General features: G+C 44.1%; 1 protein-coding gene across 6 annotated transcripts in view; it reads left to right on the top strand.

Annotated features, from left to right (window-relative positions):
• Window positions 1-370: 370 nt before the first annotated feature.
• WDR11 (WD repeat domain 11) overlaps window positions 371-17,595 on the top strand; it is a 100,712-nt gene continuing 83,487 nt past the window's right edge. For 2 of the 6 annotated variants that reach the window (XM_061635822.1, XM_061635823.1), the window contains exons 1-3: window positions 12,926-13,013; window positions 13,815-13,926; window positions 15,222-15,375. In XM_061635822.1, the coding sequence (XP_061491806.1) occupies window positions 12,928-13,013; window positions 13,815-13,926; window positions 15,222-15,375 (352 nt within the window). In that variant the 5' untranslated portion in view covers window positions 12,926-12,927. Of the gene's footprint in view, window positions 420-8,908; window positions 8,931-11,815; window positions 11,890-12,925; window positions 13,014-13,814; window positions 13,927-15,221; window positions 15,376-17,595 lie in introns of those variants that run through there. The other 4 variants (XM_061635819.1, XM_061635818.1, XM_061635824.1 and 1 more) reach the window with 4 other exon arrangements.

Genomic DNA, 17,595 nt, shown 5'->3' with positions numbered 1-17,595 from the left:
AGTTCTTGTTTAACTGGCTGCCAAGGCAGCCTTGAGGTGGTGCTGCTGGAGAGTACAGGCGTCTCCCTCCCCCACTAGCCGTGTGTGCGTGTGCCAGCCACGTTTGGCTGAGTAGGCCCCTTGAACAAGGCCCACTCCAGCCGCAGCCGCTCCTCCAGGGACACGACCACCCTGCCTGCCTCCCACACCCCTAATGGGGAAATAAGGAGGCCAAAATCGGCCCGCAAAAGGCTCCTTGCGCCGCAAAAAACTGCTGTTCTGCAGCTCCGTCTCCCAGCTGCTCTGTCCCTTAAGCCCCGCCCCCTCATGCTGCACGCCGCGCGTGCATAATAGACGCGACGTGCAACTTTGCCCTTACAGAAGATGGAGGCAGCAGCTTCGCCTCCGACTGCAACTAGGCCCCACTCACCAGTTACACGGTGAGTGAGGCTTCATTTCTGCTAAAGCTTAATGAGCATGTGAAAAGCTGAATGCAGTTTACATTCTGAACCAAAGTTTTTCCTGCAAAGCTTCCCGGGATGAGGGTCAGGTTAGGGGCAAATAAACCGACATCAATTTTATTTCATCCTTAATTCATTTTAACCCAACATATGTCTAGGACTATAGCTGTAGCATCTGATTTCAAGTGGATATTTTGGCTAAAACTGGGGGAGCCATTTGTTAGTGCTTTTGGATTTCATTAAGGGCCTCCCCATCTCCCATAATTAGGGTAAAGAAATATTGAGACTATAGGGGGGGAGGCCAGTCATAGGATTAAAATTTCCAAATGATGCCTAATGCCTTCCACCAATGAGATAAAATGCAATTAACCAAAATATCATGCATTTTACCGCTATATATTTAGCTACATATTGTTAAATACCAGGTGCGGGGAAACTTTGGCTCTCCAGGTGTTGAACTACAACTCCCATCAGCCCCAGCAAGTAGGGCCAAGGGCCAAAGATGATGAGAGTTGTAGTTCAACAACAACTGAAAGGTTCTCCATAGCTGTTACATGTCCTGTGTTCCTCTGGGCAAGCCCTATCTTCCCGTTCTGCCAATAAAGCGTTTTGCTCATAAGGGGATAACAATTAAAACGAGTAACTGAAGGAGAGGTACGTTGTAACGGCTTCAGTTGCAGCTGCTCTCGAGCATGCTGGAGTGAATGTAGTACAGTGGGAAGACAAGCTAAAACCGTGTGGTATTAGTTTCCGCTGCTAAGCACGCGGTAAGGAATTAGCTGGAAGTCTTGCCCGGTCTTGTTCTTCCTCCCTCATGCAGAAATAGTCTTTGAGGGCCGGAACCAATGTTCTTCAGCTAAGAGGGTAAACCGGATCAGTTGGGGAATCGGATTGGTGGTGCGCCTTCCGAGTAGATTGCTTCTTTTCTTGGTCTCCGGTGCCTTACTTCTTTTACTGACCTGTCAGCTGCTCTGGCTCACTGACTGCTATTCCCCCCCCCATTTCCTTGTCAGCCATGCAACCCTACATGGTCAACATTAAACTGTCAGCTCGAACTCTCACTGGGGCGCTCAACTCTCAGAACCGAGGGGCAGCAGATTGGTGAGTGGGGAAAGGGACGGGGGTGTTGGGCAGAAGCGGAGAAAGAGAGGCAATCCTGTCCAGGCCGGTGGGTGTTGCAAAGTGTTGTTAGAGTGAACTGTAAATTATGACGGAGGCGATCGGTAGAGGATTAAGCTTTGCGAAGGGTACAGCCCAATCTTACACTTTTTTTTTTTTACTGGGAATTAAGATTCTTAGAGTCCTGTGAAGTTTACTTCCAGGTAGGTATCGATAGGATTGCAGCCGCGTGTAGTATATGGGCATGGCGTGGCGTGGGGGGGCATGTCCAGGGGCCGTTACGAGATGCACCATACTGTATTGTACTATTGGGAGGGGGAGGGTTAGATTTAGAGATTGTGTTGCAAAATGAGTGCAAGCTGCTAGGTTAGGTGAGTGAAGTTTAGAGTCGATTCGAGAGAGGAGTTCAGTAATATAAACTATTGTGAAACCCTTATTGATATTATATTTTGTGGAGCATGGGGATGTGAAGGGATGTCAAGTGTTGTGCTAGATTATAAGGGCAGGGGTTATTATGGGCACGAACATTGGCACAAGCTTTAGTTTGTCAAGTGTAAGAGTAAGAAGCTCAAGTTAGTGAGGTTCTAAAACACTAAAAGGTAAAGAGCGGAGGACTTTAGGATGAGGTGAAATGGTACTGAACCTAGTTTTGCTCATTACCCTTATGGCCCAAAATAAACAAGCACTTGTCTGGTGATTTCACTTGGATCTAGGGTGATTTTATTTTCAATTTTGTCTGTCACACACCTGGTACTAATACAGCATAGTATACTGGTTAAGAGCATGTGCTGTGTCGAAACCCCTTGATAAAAACCTTGCTTCTGCCATCAATTCACACCATCTCTCAGCCCCCATATGTAAAATAGGGAAAACAATGTGTTCTAGTATTTTGATAATTTTTCTTGCCTAGATGGATGATAGTGTGTGTGTGTAGAAACAGGCCTACTGTACAGTAGTAAAATAAACATTCATTGTTCTGCATCCTTTTGCTTCTGGCCCAGCCAGCCATTGGCATGTGGTCCCTGGATTGTTGCCCAGAACTGAATGCAGCCCCTGGTCTGAAAGTGGTCCCCCATCCAAATTGTAAGGATTGCTGAACTAATGAATTTTTTTGAAGTGCTATTATATATAACATGGCAATTTTTATATGTTCTCCATACTTAAGCTTGCATTTTTTCTGATTTCTCCTTAAATAGCTTTGAAGTGCACTAGTGCATGATTATATTTGATGCAGTGTGCCCAAAAATGGATAAGGCTTTTCTGTGGCATTCTGAGTTGTTGTTGTTGTTATTATTATTGGTTTAATTTACAACCTGTCCTTCACCCTGAGATCCCTGGGCAGGTAGACGGACTTTATATTTTGACTGGTTTTTAATGCCTGATGCTTTTACTGATTTTGACATTAAATTTTTAAAAAGACATTTTGTAAATGGAACATGGGTGAAAATGGCAAATGGAAGTGTGAGTACAATGACAGGAATGAAGCAAAAGGAGGAGGACGTGGGCAGGCTAATGGCAATGAAGGAAAAAGGCACAAAACTTTTTATCACTGGATAACTGAGGGAAAGTAAATGGCAACTAGATCAATTTGGGGATTCCTGTTATGCAGAGAACTGGTTGCCTAAAGACTACTTCCAGTCTGTAGTGATGCTGCTAGAAGGTTCCTTACATCTCTCTCTCTTTTTAGAGGGGGGGGGTTGGCTTTGACCCAGCTGCGTCATTAGTCACATTAATCATTAGTCACAGCACTACTAGTACTTGTCCTTTGTTCTTCCCTAGTAGCTCGTTGAGTGCCTTCTGACCTTCAGAGTCTCATCTTCCAGCACTATCTCGTGTTACAACTACTGTTGTAAGTGATGAAAAAGTGTAGTAATTCAGTCATCTCTCTGTTATTCTACATAGTGGGGTAAGAGGGTGTGGAGTTTATATACAGTTTAAGAGAGTGAGATTCATCCTGTCATCTGCTATGGAAGTTCTATGAACCAAGAAAAGGATCCTAAAGTTACAGTTCCATGCAGTTTCATGGGAGCAAGGTCCACTGAGATCAGTGGGTAGAAATTAATTTTCCTGTCTGTACCCTCTTGCAGGATGAATGTACAGGATGACAGAGAAACAAATACAGTCAAAATTATATCGGTCACAATATTTAGATGGGTATATAATGCCATTTGCCTATGATTAAAATGACATAAGAGTGAAGTTGGTGGTGGTATAGCATAAATAAGACATAGATAATGTTCTCAATGCAATGTATTTAAATGTGTGCATAAGAATTAAATCAGTGCTTTTATCAGGCAAAATACTGGATTATATAATTGTAAAAACAAATATCTATATGTGCAATGAAGTGATTTCAGCACCCATTCCTTGCCTAGAAAACAGAAGGCAGTAAATGTCTATTCAAATCACTTTGAAAAATGGAAATGGACTGCCTTCAAGTCGATCCCGACTTATGGCGTCCCTATGAATAGGGTTTTCATGCTAAACGGTATTCAGAGGTGGTTTTACCATTGCATTCCTCTGAGGCTGAGAGGCAGTGACTGGCCCAAGGTCACCCAGTGAGCTTCATGTCTGTGTGGGGATTCGAACCCTGGTCTCCCAGGTCGTAGTCCAGCACCCTAACCACTACATCACACTGGCTCTCCAAATCACTTTAGAACGTTGCATTTGACTTCATGTTGTGAGAACTTTGGATTTGGTTTAGCATCACTGACTTCAATGGAAGCAGGTATTTTCCTTCTTATTTGGTAACATAGCACCCTTTGTTTATGTATTATTAAATTTGTATCCCACCCTTCCTCCCAAAAAACACTTAGCAGAAGATCTCTAGGACAAGGGGACAGACTTCAAGCATGCAAGATGGATCTACTTTGGTTTTTACTAGAATCCTGAGATCCATGCAATGCAAAAGAGATACACTTAGAATTAATAATTCTGAGCTCAGGAATTTATTTTTAGTGTCTAGTTCTAGAAATGAACCTCACAGTCCTTTCACCAGAAAATCTAGCAAGAATGCTGGGTTACTCACCCAGCCATTCTTCATTTCAGCATTATAATTATAATTTTTTTGGGGGGGCAAGGGAAGAATCTGCATCCAGAGCTGGATATGGGAATGGATGTACCATAGATATTTACAGACTCCTATTGTTGTTGCCATTGTTAAACAATTTGCGGTCAGAAATAATGGGACAGTCATTTTGTTGTTGCTATTGATCAACAACTGGGAGTCAGAAATCTTTTCTAATCTACTTCAAATTCAAAATCACTCGAGCATACACCAGTAAATCCCAATACTTTTGGCCCAACCCCTGTTCTAGAATAATCCTACACATATCTAGTCAGAAGTAACTCCCACTGAGTTCAAGGGACTTGCTCCTTAGTAAGTGGGTACAGGATTGGCCAGAACATACATAAGGTTCTGCTGTTGTTCTAGGAAACAGGAAAAAAGCAACACTAGCCTCCCAAGCCAAGGCAATGGCCCTTGCAAACTCGAATGCTCCTGTCAACATTTTCTTTGGCAAGCAACCTCATCAGAGTAGAATAAACAGCAAAGAGATTCCTAAATAGCAGTCTACCAGTAGTGTAGTAGCAAATTCAGAAGTGCAGGGTCTCTTCATGTTAGTCACAGCCATGCACCCTCCCCACTTTCTGAGGGGCTGAGAATAAGATCCTTGTTAATGCCTTCTCCCTCAACAACAGACTTCCCCAGAAGCCAATCAGCATGAAAGAGTGTGTTCTCAGTAGTTGACTCACCTCCTTTCACTCTGCTGCCTCCAATCAGCAGAAAGGACAAGGAAGCATGTTAGAAGACTCTTCCCAGTGGCTAACACATTCCTCTTTCATGCTGATTGGCTCAGAAGATGCTGGAGATATAGGAACCCCTGTGTCCCTAGTCCTAAAACAGTAAGGGGTTTAAGGCCCCCTGAGACCCTGGATGATTACACCTCTGCAGCCTACTATCTATTAAGGAAGTAGGAAAGTTGCTAGATGAGTGTTTCAGTCCCATCTGAATCCAAGCTAGTGAGTTTTATACCATGAGTTCTTCAACCCTTCTGTGTACCTTATCTGTATACAAATAAAGGTCTGCAGCACCTCTTGGTTGCAGATAAATAAAATATATGGGTGATCTTGTCTCCCATCTTCTTTTCTTTTCTTTTTCATGAGAATCGAGTTTCACTGATAACAAGCATCAAGAAAATTTCTCAGCCATTAAAAAAAAATTAGATGAACCTACAAGCACATTTTCTTTGGTGCAGGTTTGGTGCTGGAATATATATTCCAGGTCTTTTTCAAATGTACTGAGTCAGGTTGATTGCTCAAGTGAAAGTTGAAAGGCTTCATTGTATGACCTGATATTTCAGAAATTGCTAAAAGAAGAGGTTGATAGAGGTCTAAAATATGGTTACTGTGCCATAAAGATGTTTTCTAAGTGTCTGGAAGAGACACTTCAAAAATAAAAATAAATCTCTGTTCATGGTCTTTTCCAGATTATCCCATTCATATGACACACCCTCCTCCAATTTCATACTAGAATGTTTCCATAATTCCTGAACTTCTTGAAAGATAGTTTCAGCAAAAATCCCAAAGCTTCAATGACAGTACTGTCTAGTCCCATTAACGTTGGTGACAGCCCCTAAACAGCATAATCCTATCACATAAATGCAATGGGACTAATTCTGAGGTAAGTATGTGTTAGGTAAAAACTAAAATTCTGAGCCGTCCTTTTACCCTACTCACCTCACTTCACCCCGGGAAGAGTGCGGAGCTGAATCTGCATGAACCCACTGCCAGAGACCCAATAACGACAACAAAGAACCTTTGCAAAGGGGACCCAAACCTGTCCAGCAAGGTGCCTTCCAGAAATGGGAACCTCGTTTATTGAACGGGGTCAGATTATATACCCTCACAGAGAGGTTACAGGTCAGGTGAATGAACACCATAAAACATGAAGAACTACATATCGGCATATAGGTCAAACGAGAAGGGAAGGGGTTAGAGGAAGGGGAGGGGAGGAATTTGCCAGGGACATGTTACCCCTTTTGCAAATCAATCGTGCGCACTGTTACAACCTTGAGATAAGGGTTGCTGCCAGAGCGCTTAAAACAACTAAGAACATCAAAACAAAAAGGGCAGGAGACAGAGACCATACAGAACACATTCTTGTGGAGCAAAGGCTTTCATCCTTTGACACATTTGCAGTCGAGGGGCGAAATAAAACACAGAGACGTCAGCTTGGGTTGAACAAGGGCCACTTTATTAAATTACATTAAACAAAAACCCAATTTAAAGTGACCCGCAGAAGGAAAACCTAGGTGCGGGAACTGTCTGTAAGCAAGTATCTTGCCACACAGCTCTCGGGCGACCAACCCCTGCCGGAGGAAGGGCAAGCCCATGTGCTTACCTTTACCCAGGCCACACCTAGTAGGTGAGTAGGGGGGCCTTCCTGCGTCATCCCCACCCGGGGCCGGATAACCCTTGGGTAGATGAGATAAGTTGGCCCCAGAGGCAGCCCATATCCTGTCCTCAAGCTGGAAAGCTCTGACAGACAGGCCTCCAAAACCGCCAATCACCTCCAAAGGTGCCTAAGGGGGCCACCTAGCTGTCCTTACCTATTTCCCTTCCCGCACCTTCCCGCCACAAAAAGGGGGACAAATCTCTATTTAGTCCCCCTTTACCCCACTGCCGAGAAGAACCTCTCGCAGACACCTCTGCAGGTCTTTCAGGAAGAAGTCGTTACCTGCATCAGACAGGTGAACACCATCGGCCCTGTATAGTTCAACCTCTGAATGCTGAATATGGGGAGGCGGAATGGCTAAATCCCCGTGCCCAAGAAGAGCCAACCGAATATGCCGGTTGACCTTCTTTCGTGCTCTATCGAGCGCCCATGGATTCCATACCCCACGGCACACCCTACGTGGGAGCAAGTCTGACCATAGCAGACGTACCGAAGGCCACCTTTGCCTTATCACCTGCATGTCCTTATATGCCTGAACCCTGAGGGCCTTGCCCTGCAGCAAACCAAGGTCATTACCACCCAGGTGAATGACCACCACGTGCGGGGTTGTCCGCACTACATCCTGCTGGAACAGAGTGGGTAGGAGCCCCTCCCAACGCATTCCTCGCTGGCCAAGCCACTGTACCGTAGCCCAACAACTGAGGCCCAGCTGTGAGCCCATGCTCGACCTCGCTGCCCTCTGGGCTGCCCAGAAGATCATGCTGTGGCCGCATATGAGGATGCGCGTCTGCTCCCTCCCCGTCCAGCAACCTGTCAAAACAAATAAAACTTATTAGGCTTCCGCATTCCCAAGCCCTCTAAAAGGGGCGAATGTAGCCTTAAAGGCACCAGAGGACCAACGTCCAACTGCCTGTACTCTTGTTTGGGGAAAACCAAGACCTGCTGCCGTAGAAGCAGCTCCAATTCTGAATGAATGGGTTCCAAACTGTGAGGGGTCAAACCCCAGCTTATGCAATGCTTGCTTTGTTAATGCCCAAAACTGGCATTTTGTGAGGGGAACCTCACTTGCATGGGTAAATAAATATCCATCCCCCGGTCCCCTATCTGCCAAAAATGCTTGTAAAGCCCGCACTGGGCAGAGGGTAGGCACTGTGGATGGGGCCAACCTGACGCGTCGTCCCTTACACTTCTGGTCCGTCTTAGACCTTCTCAGATTTATGCAAGCACAACCCCCTTCCATGGTAATATCTGCCAAATGAAGGGCACGACGAGATAAGTCTCGCTTGGAGCCAGCTACCACTTCTCCAATTCGAAAGGCACCAAAAAACAGTGTGAGGGCCACTGCCTGAAATAGTAAGGCTTCATAGTTGGAGGAGCAAAGTTTGTCCCACTGGCCACTCAAGGCTATTAAAATGTCGACTGAAATAGGTCAACGGGAATCAGGCGTGGCAGGATGCTCCCTAGCCCACCCTGCCAACATGCGGCGGACCCTAAAGTCCCCTGCATAATCCTGAAAACCACCTGCCTTTGTTAAGAATGACAGCGGGGGAGGGTGACACCAACCCCGGCTCCTGGGTTATCACAGCCTGTTTCAGAACAGGAAGCCACTCCGGGGACTTCCACTGGGGGGGCTACCAGGCCAAAGCAAACAAAAGCAAAGGCTCCAGATGGCTCAAATGTGGGGCAGCAGCAAGGGGCTAACAGTAATATCCTTGCTTTGAGTTTAGCGAGGCTTGACGCTCTTGAGACCCGCCCTGACTCTACCCAGATGGTGAGTGATGGGCCAGTGGCTCCCCCTGTGCCAATAGCGGCGATAGGGACTGGAGGAGAGGTGGCGACACCCCAGACTGGAGTGACATCAACAGCTGTGGTGGACTGCCCCGTTGCTGGTTTGGCTGGGCCGCTGGTGGGAACAGGTGAGTCTGCCAGGTCTGCTCTGGCCACTGGGTCGCCAGGCTGGGGGTGGACTTTTCAAGGCCCATGGGTTACCAGTCCAGGGAAGTCCTTTCCCAGCAGGGTCCCTATCTCCAGCATCATATAAGCCAATCAGCATGAAAGGGGAGTGTGTTAGCCACTGAGAAGAGTCTTATAACTTGCTTCCTTGACCTTTCCTGCTGATTGGAGCTGATCAGTGATAGCGAGTGAGTCAGCTGTTCTAAGGCCTCCAGGCGCGTCAAGATGGCAGCCCATGGCGGCGCCGTCTCCTCATTCGAGGAGCCAGGTGCCGGGGGAGGGCGTTTTTGTGGCTGTCTAACTATTGTCAATGCCAGGAACACGCCGTGCCCGAAAAAGCATATTGAAACGCAGGCACTGGAGAACGAAAGTCCGGACAAGGCTCATAACCCTGGCGTTCCTAGATGTAAGGGAGTTGATAACATGGACCGTGGCCATGTTATCACACCAAAAATGGACCGTAGAGTTCCTCAGCCTCTCGGCCCATAAATAAACAGCCACCGCTATAGGGAAGAATTCCAGAAAGGTTACACTCCGTCCCTGGCAATTACCGCCATAACTAAAACAGATTGAAGATTGTAGGCCATGAAGGCCAGCCGGGAGTTGGAGGCCATGAAGGCCAGCTGGGAATTCGAGTATGGGATTGTGAAACCAACAGGGGAAAACACCATAACACAGACAAACCTCCCCTTAAACCGGGTAGCCTGCAAACAAAGTTTGTAGTACCTTGAGTCTAACTTGAGTCTAACCTGAGCAGCTTATGCTGGTGGCTTCTTCTTACCCCTTTGAAGGCCTCTTGCCTCTTATCTCACTGTTGCACATATCCTTCTGCAAAGGGAAGGAAATCATTTATGAGTAAGTACACCTTACGAACTACTATTTTGTTGCAGCTAACCCAGTTACCCCAAAGCACAGAGACTGAGGATATGCTGCTGTCACCAATAGTTGGACCCACTGCAGCTTTTTCCTAGCGGGTTTCCAAAGCACCAATCAGAATAGGTGTTCAAATTGCAAAATGTGCGTGCTATATTGATTTCAAGTAACTGATATCCTACATATTAAAATAGACATGCCAATGTAAAAGTTGCATGCTATATATGACTTCAGGTAAATGATATCAGAAATGTTGTTGTAAAATCATCAAGAAAGAATGAAGAGTCTGCCTGAATCTTAAAAGGCAGCTTCCGTGTCACAATAGTCTAAGATCCTGTCAAGACCACCCCCTGTTTTAGTAAGGTCTAAAATCCTAGAAATGAGGATAAGAGCCTAATAAGTAGCCTGTCTTTCCTCTTTATTCCTATCCACCCATCAAGCCACATTATCATCTGCTAGACTTTCAATTCCCTGCAGAAGTTTACATATTCCTCTTTGAATATAACAAATGCCATATGCTTTGTTGTTGATATGAGACCAAATTCAAATAAATGCAACTTCTATCTCATAGTTAACAAGGAATGTGTAACTGACACGTGGAAAAGGATCACTGTCATCTAAGTTATGGTGATGTAGACGTTTTCTAGCAAACCCTGTCATCTCTGCACACCATTAGTATCCAAATCTGAAGACCGAAAGGCCCAAAAGGCTCACCCGGCCCTACAAAGGCCACATGTAATATAATAACAATAAAATTAGCTACCTCAACCTAATATATTCCTGGGCCTAGCAGGAAGTCACAAGCCTAACCAAAGAGCTCTGCACCCCCCAAAGCAGCCACCATGTAATAAAATTAATAGAATAAAGTACCTTGAACTTAATATAGGCCCGAGTCATGCAAAGGCCGTAAGCCTAACCAAAGAACCCCGCACAATGGCCAAGAGAGGCTGCCAATGTGTCAACCACATCCTTCACCGTCTTGCGCCCCCTACCTAGGCTGAACTCACGCCCAGCCTTGGCAACCAAAGGGGGGGGGAATAGGGCCTGTTGAGGCTCGAAAGGCTTGTGCAGCCTCCTCTCCCATAATTAGTTCTAAGCCTGCAGCCCACGGCTATTGGGAAGATTTGAACCCTGATCTCCCGGGTTGCAGTCCAAACCTCAACCACTACACCAAAACCTATCCCAGGCGTATGGGTGGGGTAATTTAAAAATGCCCAAAGGCCTGCATTTTATGAGGGGACCTCTCACACACACACCATTTCCTTTCTTGGGTGGCATTGCTTTAAATCCACCCCGACTTATAATTATAATTATGAATATTATTATTAATAATAATAATATTATACCCAATGACTGTATGTGGTGATTCCCTTATTCCCAGTCATTGGCTTATAATTATAATTATGAAATAATAATTATTAGAAATGCTGTGTGGTGAAATTAACCTATTGCAGTTTAGCTCACAACAATAAATACACAAACAGTATCAGTGTCAAACAATGCAATACCAATATTATTATTAAACTAAAGACACTGCTTAATGTATAAAACCCCTAATCATAAGCCATGCAGCACCTATAATTTATATTCAATAGAATCTAATCGTGTAATTCAGATTATAATTGTGTTGAGTTCTTGTTTAACTGGCTGCCAAGGCAGCCTTGAGGTGGTGCTGCTGGAGAGTACAGGCGTCTCCCTCCCCCACTAGCCGTGTGTGCGTGTGCCAGCCACGTTTGGCTGAGTAGGCCCCTTGAACAAGGCCCACTCCAGCCGCAGCCGCTCCTCCAGGGACACGACCACCCTGCCTGCCTCCCACACCCCTAATGGGGAAATAAGGAGGCCAAAATCGGCCCGCAAAAGGCTCCTTGCGCTGCAAAAAACTGCTGTTCTGCAGCTCCGTCTCCCAGCTGCTCTGTCCCTTAAGCCCCGCCCCCTCATGCTGCACGCCGCGCATGCATAATAGACGCGACGTGCAACTTTGCCCTTACAGAAGATGGAGGCAGCAGCTTCGCCTCCGACTGCAACTAGGCCCCACTCACCAGTTACGCGGTGAGTGAGGCTTCATTTCTGCTAAAGCTTAATGAGCATGTGAAAAGCTGAATGCAGTTTACATTCTGAACCAAAGTTTTTCCTGCAAAGCTTCCCGGGATGAGGGTCAGGTTAGGGGCAAATAAACCGACATCAATTTTATTTCATCCTTAATTCATTTTAACCCAACATATGTCTAGGACTACAGCTGTAGCATCTGATTTCAAGTGGATATTTTGGCTAAAACTGGGGGAGCCATTCGTTAGTGCTTTTGGATTTCATTAAGGGCCTCCCCATCTCCCATAATTAGGGTAAAGAAATATTGAGACTATAGGGGGGGAGGCCAGTCATAGGATTAAAATTTCCAAATGATGCCTAATGCCTTCCACCAATGAGATAAAATGCAATTAACCAAAATATCATGCATTTTACCGCTATATATTTAGCTACATATTGTTAAATACCAGGTGCGGGGAAACTTTGGCTCTCCAGGTGTTGAACTACAACTCCCATCAGCCCCAGCAAGTAGGGCCAAGGGCCAAAGATGATGAGAGTTGTAGTTCAACAACAACTGAAAGGTTCTCCATAGCTGTTACATGTCCTGTGTTCCTCTGGGCAAGCCCTATCTTCCCGTTCTGCCAATAAAGCGTTTTGCTCATAAGGGGATAACAATTAAAACGAGTAACTGAAGGAGAGGTACGTTGTAACGGCTTCAGTTGCAGCTGCTCTCGAGCATGCTGGAGTGAATGTAGTACAGTGGGAAGACAAGCTAAAACCGTGTGGTATTAGTTTCCGCTGCTAAGCACGCGGTAAGGAATTAGCTGGAAGTCTTGCCCGGTCTTGTTCTTCCTCCCTCATGCAGAAATAGTCTTTGAGGGCCGGAACCAATGTTCTTCAGCTAAGAGGGTAAACCGGATCAGTTGGGGAATCGGATTGGTGGTGCGCCTTCCGAGTAGATTGCTTCTTTTCCTGGTCTCCGGTGCCTTACTTCTTTTACTGACCTGTCAGCTGCTCTGGCTCACTGACTGCTATTCCCCCCCCCCCATTTCCTTGTCAGCCATGCAACCCTACATGGTCAACATTAAACTGTCAGCTCGAACTCTCACTGGGGCGCTCAACTCTCAGAACCGAGGGGCAGCAGATTGGTGAGTGGGGAAAGGGACGGGGGTGTTGGGCAGAAGCGGAGAAAGAGAGGCAATCCTGTCCAGGCCGGTGGGTGTTGCAAAGTGTTGTTAGAGTGAACTGTAAATTATGACGGAGGCGATCGGTAGAGGATTAAGCTTTGCGAAGGGTACAGCCCAATCTTACACTTTTTTTTTTTACTGGGAATTAAGATTCTTAGAGTCCTGTGAAGTTTACTTCCAGGTAGGTATCGATAGGATTGCAGCCGCGTGTAGTATATGGGCATGGCGTGGCGTGGGGGGGCATGTCCAGGGGCCGTTACGAGATGCACCATACTGTATTGTACTATTGGGAGGGGGAGGGTTAGATTTAGAGATTGTGTTGCAAAATGAGTGCAAGCTGCTAGGTTAGGTGAGTGAAGTTTAGAGTCGATTCGAGAGAGGAGTTCAGTAATATAAACTATTGTGAAACCCTTATTGATATTATATTTTGTGGAGCATGGGGATGTGAAGGGATGTCAAGTGTTGCGCTAGATTATCTCTCTTTTTAGAGGGGGAAGGTTTGGCTTTATATTGAAACATGTTTGTTTATTTGTTATTAAATTTATATCCTGCTCTTTCTCCTAGTATTGGGGTTATTGTAACTAAAACTTTGGATCTTACTTATTCATTTCCACAATTTATATACCGCTGAACACATAGTCTCCAAGCAGTATACGGTAATGTTGAGTCGTTTAATCATGCATTTAGTGTGTCTGCTTTGTTTTGTTTTAAGGTCATCAAAATTATATTTCTGAGTCTGACAGTACGATTACTGTTTTTCAGGGGCTGGCAAGGATTGATTGCATATGGATGCCATTCTCTTGTTCTGATTATTGATTCCAAGACTGCTCAGACCCTACAGGTTTTAGAAAGACACAAAGCTAATGTAGTAAAGGTAATGTAATAATTTAAAAAAATATCTTTGAAACGGTGTAGCCCATTTAATGTGAAAACTATGTCAGCGTGGTACAGTTAATTCAGTCTTCTTCACCTTTGTCTCCCTTGTTCATTGTCTGGAAAAGAAATACAAGCTTTCCTGCTTTTTCAGTTCCCAACCTATTTCTCAGTTTAGAATGAATTAGTCCAGATTCCCTCTACCCCTGCAGCTAAGAGCTGGATTACCACTTCAGTGGTCTGCTCCTTGTTCAGGTCTACTCCATATGCCCAAATTCTTAGAGAGAAGCAAGGCTGAGAGAGAGAGCGCACTTTATGTACTCCACCTGCAGAATAGGACCGATCAGGTTATCTCCCATCTCCATAAACTGCTGTTAACATATTCATAGCAGGTCCGTTCTACATGATATCAGAATCGGGCCTTTAGTGTGGCGGCACTCCCTCTCATTGCATATCAGATAGGCACCTTCTATATTGTCTTTTCAGCACCTGCTAAATACATTCCTCTTTCAACAGGCCTTCTAAACACTTTGTCCCAGTTAGGATTGCCAGGCTCAGGGCCTGAGAATAATTCTGTATCTTTAAGAGAAGAGAAAATTCAGCCAAGTGCAGGTTTTCTTGCAACATTGTAATGGGAAAAACCACAAGGTGAAATTCTCCCTTCCTCCTCCACAAAGATACAGAAGACCTTTTGGTTGCCAGGCCAAACCTCAGTCTAAGAGGTCTTCTATATCTTTAAAAGTTGTGCCAGGGGGAAGGGAGAATTTCACCTTGTGGTTTTTCCCATTACAGTGTTACAAGAAAACCTGCACTTGGGTGAATTTTCTCTTCTCTTAAAGATACAGAATCATTCTCAGGCCCTGAACCTGGCAGCCCTAGTTCCAGTTGATATCCATCTTGGATCTGAATTGATTTTATATGTCCTGTTGTTTTTAATGGTTGTTATATTTATGTTTTTATATATGCATTTGTTTTGATCGTTTTTATATATGTTGTAAATCACTTCAGAGTGCCTCATGGAAGCAATTCTTAAATAATAATAAATTGCCATGTAAGAATACGGTGGTATTATATCTGTTTGCACCGTGATATTTATTCACTTTTCTAATTCATTCCTTACTTACTACACTCTCTCATATTACTGATTTGTAAGTAGCATAAAGTAGTATTAGTCAGTTTCTAGTATAATTCCTCGATCATGTTCCATTATCAGTCAAAAATAATCCTAAAGTGTTTCATGCTTCTACTATTTATGATATAAATGGCGATAAGCTTTATTTATCTTCTTGTCTTTAGGTTAAATGGGCTAAAGAAAACTACCATCACAATATTGGATCACCTTATTCTTTGCGGTTGGCTTCTGCTGATGCCACTGGAAAGATAATTGTTTGGGATGTGGCTACAGGAACTGCTCGCTGTGAAATCCAAGAGCACACAAAACCTATTCAGGGTAAGGAAACTGCTTTATTTCTGTGTTACACCATATTTCAATAATTACTCAATTTACTAGCTAGAAGAAGGAAAAAAATGTTAAGCGTAATAGTCAATCTGTCTACTCCCGTTTACACTCAAGTGTTGTTCTCCTTGCATAGGAGACATAGTTTATATGATTGCTCAGTTTTAAGTGTTTAATTTGCTTTGACATTGGGACTGTCGAGTAGGATTATACTGTAAGTGTTTGTGTTTGGAAAGTCCAGAGGAGGACCAGGACCGTGAGAGGTCTGGATACCAAGTTCTGTGTGGAATGGTTGAAAGAGCTGAGTATGTTTCTCCTGGAAATAGAAAATTAAAGGGAAAAATGATAGTGGTCTTCAAATATCTGAAGGGCTATCATCAGAAAATGGAGCAGACTTGTTGTCTGTTGCTCCAGAGGATAGGTCTAGCATTAATGGGTGGAAATTGCATGGAAGCAGATTTCAGCTAAACGTTAAGAGAAAATCAGGAGAAAGGTAAGAGTTGGTTTAACAGTGAAGCAGTCTGTCTCAAGAGGTGGTGGGCTTCCCGCTGAAGTTTTTTAAGCAGAGGCTGGACAGTCATCTCTCAGAGAACGCTGGGTGCATCTTCCATTGCAGATCTTGCATTGAGCATAGGTTGGATTAGATTAAGGGTTACCAAACTGTGGTGCCTGGACCAGCAGTGGTCCACTAGCTTCATTGAGGTGGTCTGTGGCATGTGTGTATTAAATATTCATATTGATTTCTAATTGTATTTTTATTGATTCTTTCATTGTTATATTGTATTTTATTCTGTGGAATTCTAAGTGTAATGCAGTAAAACCTGCAGAGCTGGGCCTATAATGACTTTCCAGTTTTTTACATTTGGCAAACAATGCTCCATTGTTCAGGGCTACCCTAAACATGTTAGCAGTTCAACCTCTGGAACAGGCCACTCAGTTGCTAGGCAACAATGAATTAGCTCAGTAGCTGCATTTCAGTTTGTGGTGCCTGTTGTATAGCAGTAGACTGACATCACCAACCAACCATAATAACACTCAAACTTGGGTAATCAGCCTTGTCACAATTTTTTTGGGGGGAGAGAAGATTTTAGGGTCTTTCTTCCATATGGAAAATAATAGGTACCCTGAAAAGAGCCTAAGACCCTTCTAAGCAATCTCTTAATGATGCCAACACACCAATAATGGAAAAGACTGATGATGATACAGACTGACATACAAAAAAATAAACATAAATTAATTAAATTAAAAGGTGTAAAGCAAAGCCAGATCAAGATTTTTTGCTTGTCAATGAGTGTTGCTTTAAGAAAATTTTAAGGACATACAGGAATTCTCAGTGCTCTTCCACTGAGGGCCCAAAGAGCCTTTTAAAACTCACATTAATCTTGGCATTAAACATTAGACAATGTTTGTTGATTAAGACTTAAAGGACATGTTTTGGCAAATTTGGGCGATTGGCCATGCTTGGGGGTGGGGTGGGGGAGAATATAGTAGCTGTTACTTGGAGCAGTAGCTGTTGGTTGACTATTTCCCCTTTTCGACCCCCAGCACCATCCTCATAAAATTATCAGTGAATGGGATTTTAAGAACAAAATTCCTTCCGGGAAGAGCAGTCCACATATAAAACTTATTACACATGACTAAACTATCAGAATTGCATTCATTTGTTTAAAAAGCTATTTTGAATTGATGCAGTATGTGATAGAAGTTCCAAATGATGAGACTATTGCATAGAATTGTAGCCTGTTCATACAGAAATATGTTCCTGTATGGGAGAAAAGAGGGGTGGGTGGAGAGGGAGAGACAACAAAAACGATAACACTATTGGTCAATATGCAGCCCTATTTACTCTGTTTTTTTAATGCATCTGTGCATCTCAGATGGGCTGGCTGTCAATTCTGTTATGAGATTATGCGTCTTCTGTCAACCACTGAACTATGACTCTACCACAGCAGTGTTCTGAGCACTTGTAAAAAGTCTGGGTTCATGTCTTCTCTAGTTCTTCCTTCAGTCTTTTGGTGTCATGTAACTAATCTAGTGCAGATTTGGTTACAAAGTCTAATATTTATGGTCACTCTGCCAGGTTTTCATTCACAAATGGCATAAATTACTCAATTTAATATCCTTCAGTTAAAGGTGTGTATGTATATGGATTCTCCTTTAAGTAGGGAATAATGACATCTTGAGTAAAAATAAAAGATTGTATTCTGCATATTC

This window comes from Rhineura floridana, chromosome 7, assembly GCF_030035675.1.
Source record: "Rhineura floridana isolate rRhiFlo1 chromosome 7, rRhiFlo1.hap2, whole genome shotgun sequence".
NCBI lineage: Eukaryota > Metazoa > Chordata > Lepidosauria > Squamata > Rhineuridae > Rhineura > Rhineura floridana.
This window is presented reverse-complemented; position numbering and strand designations above follow the sequence as displayed.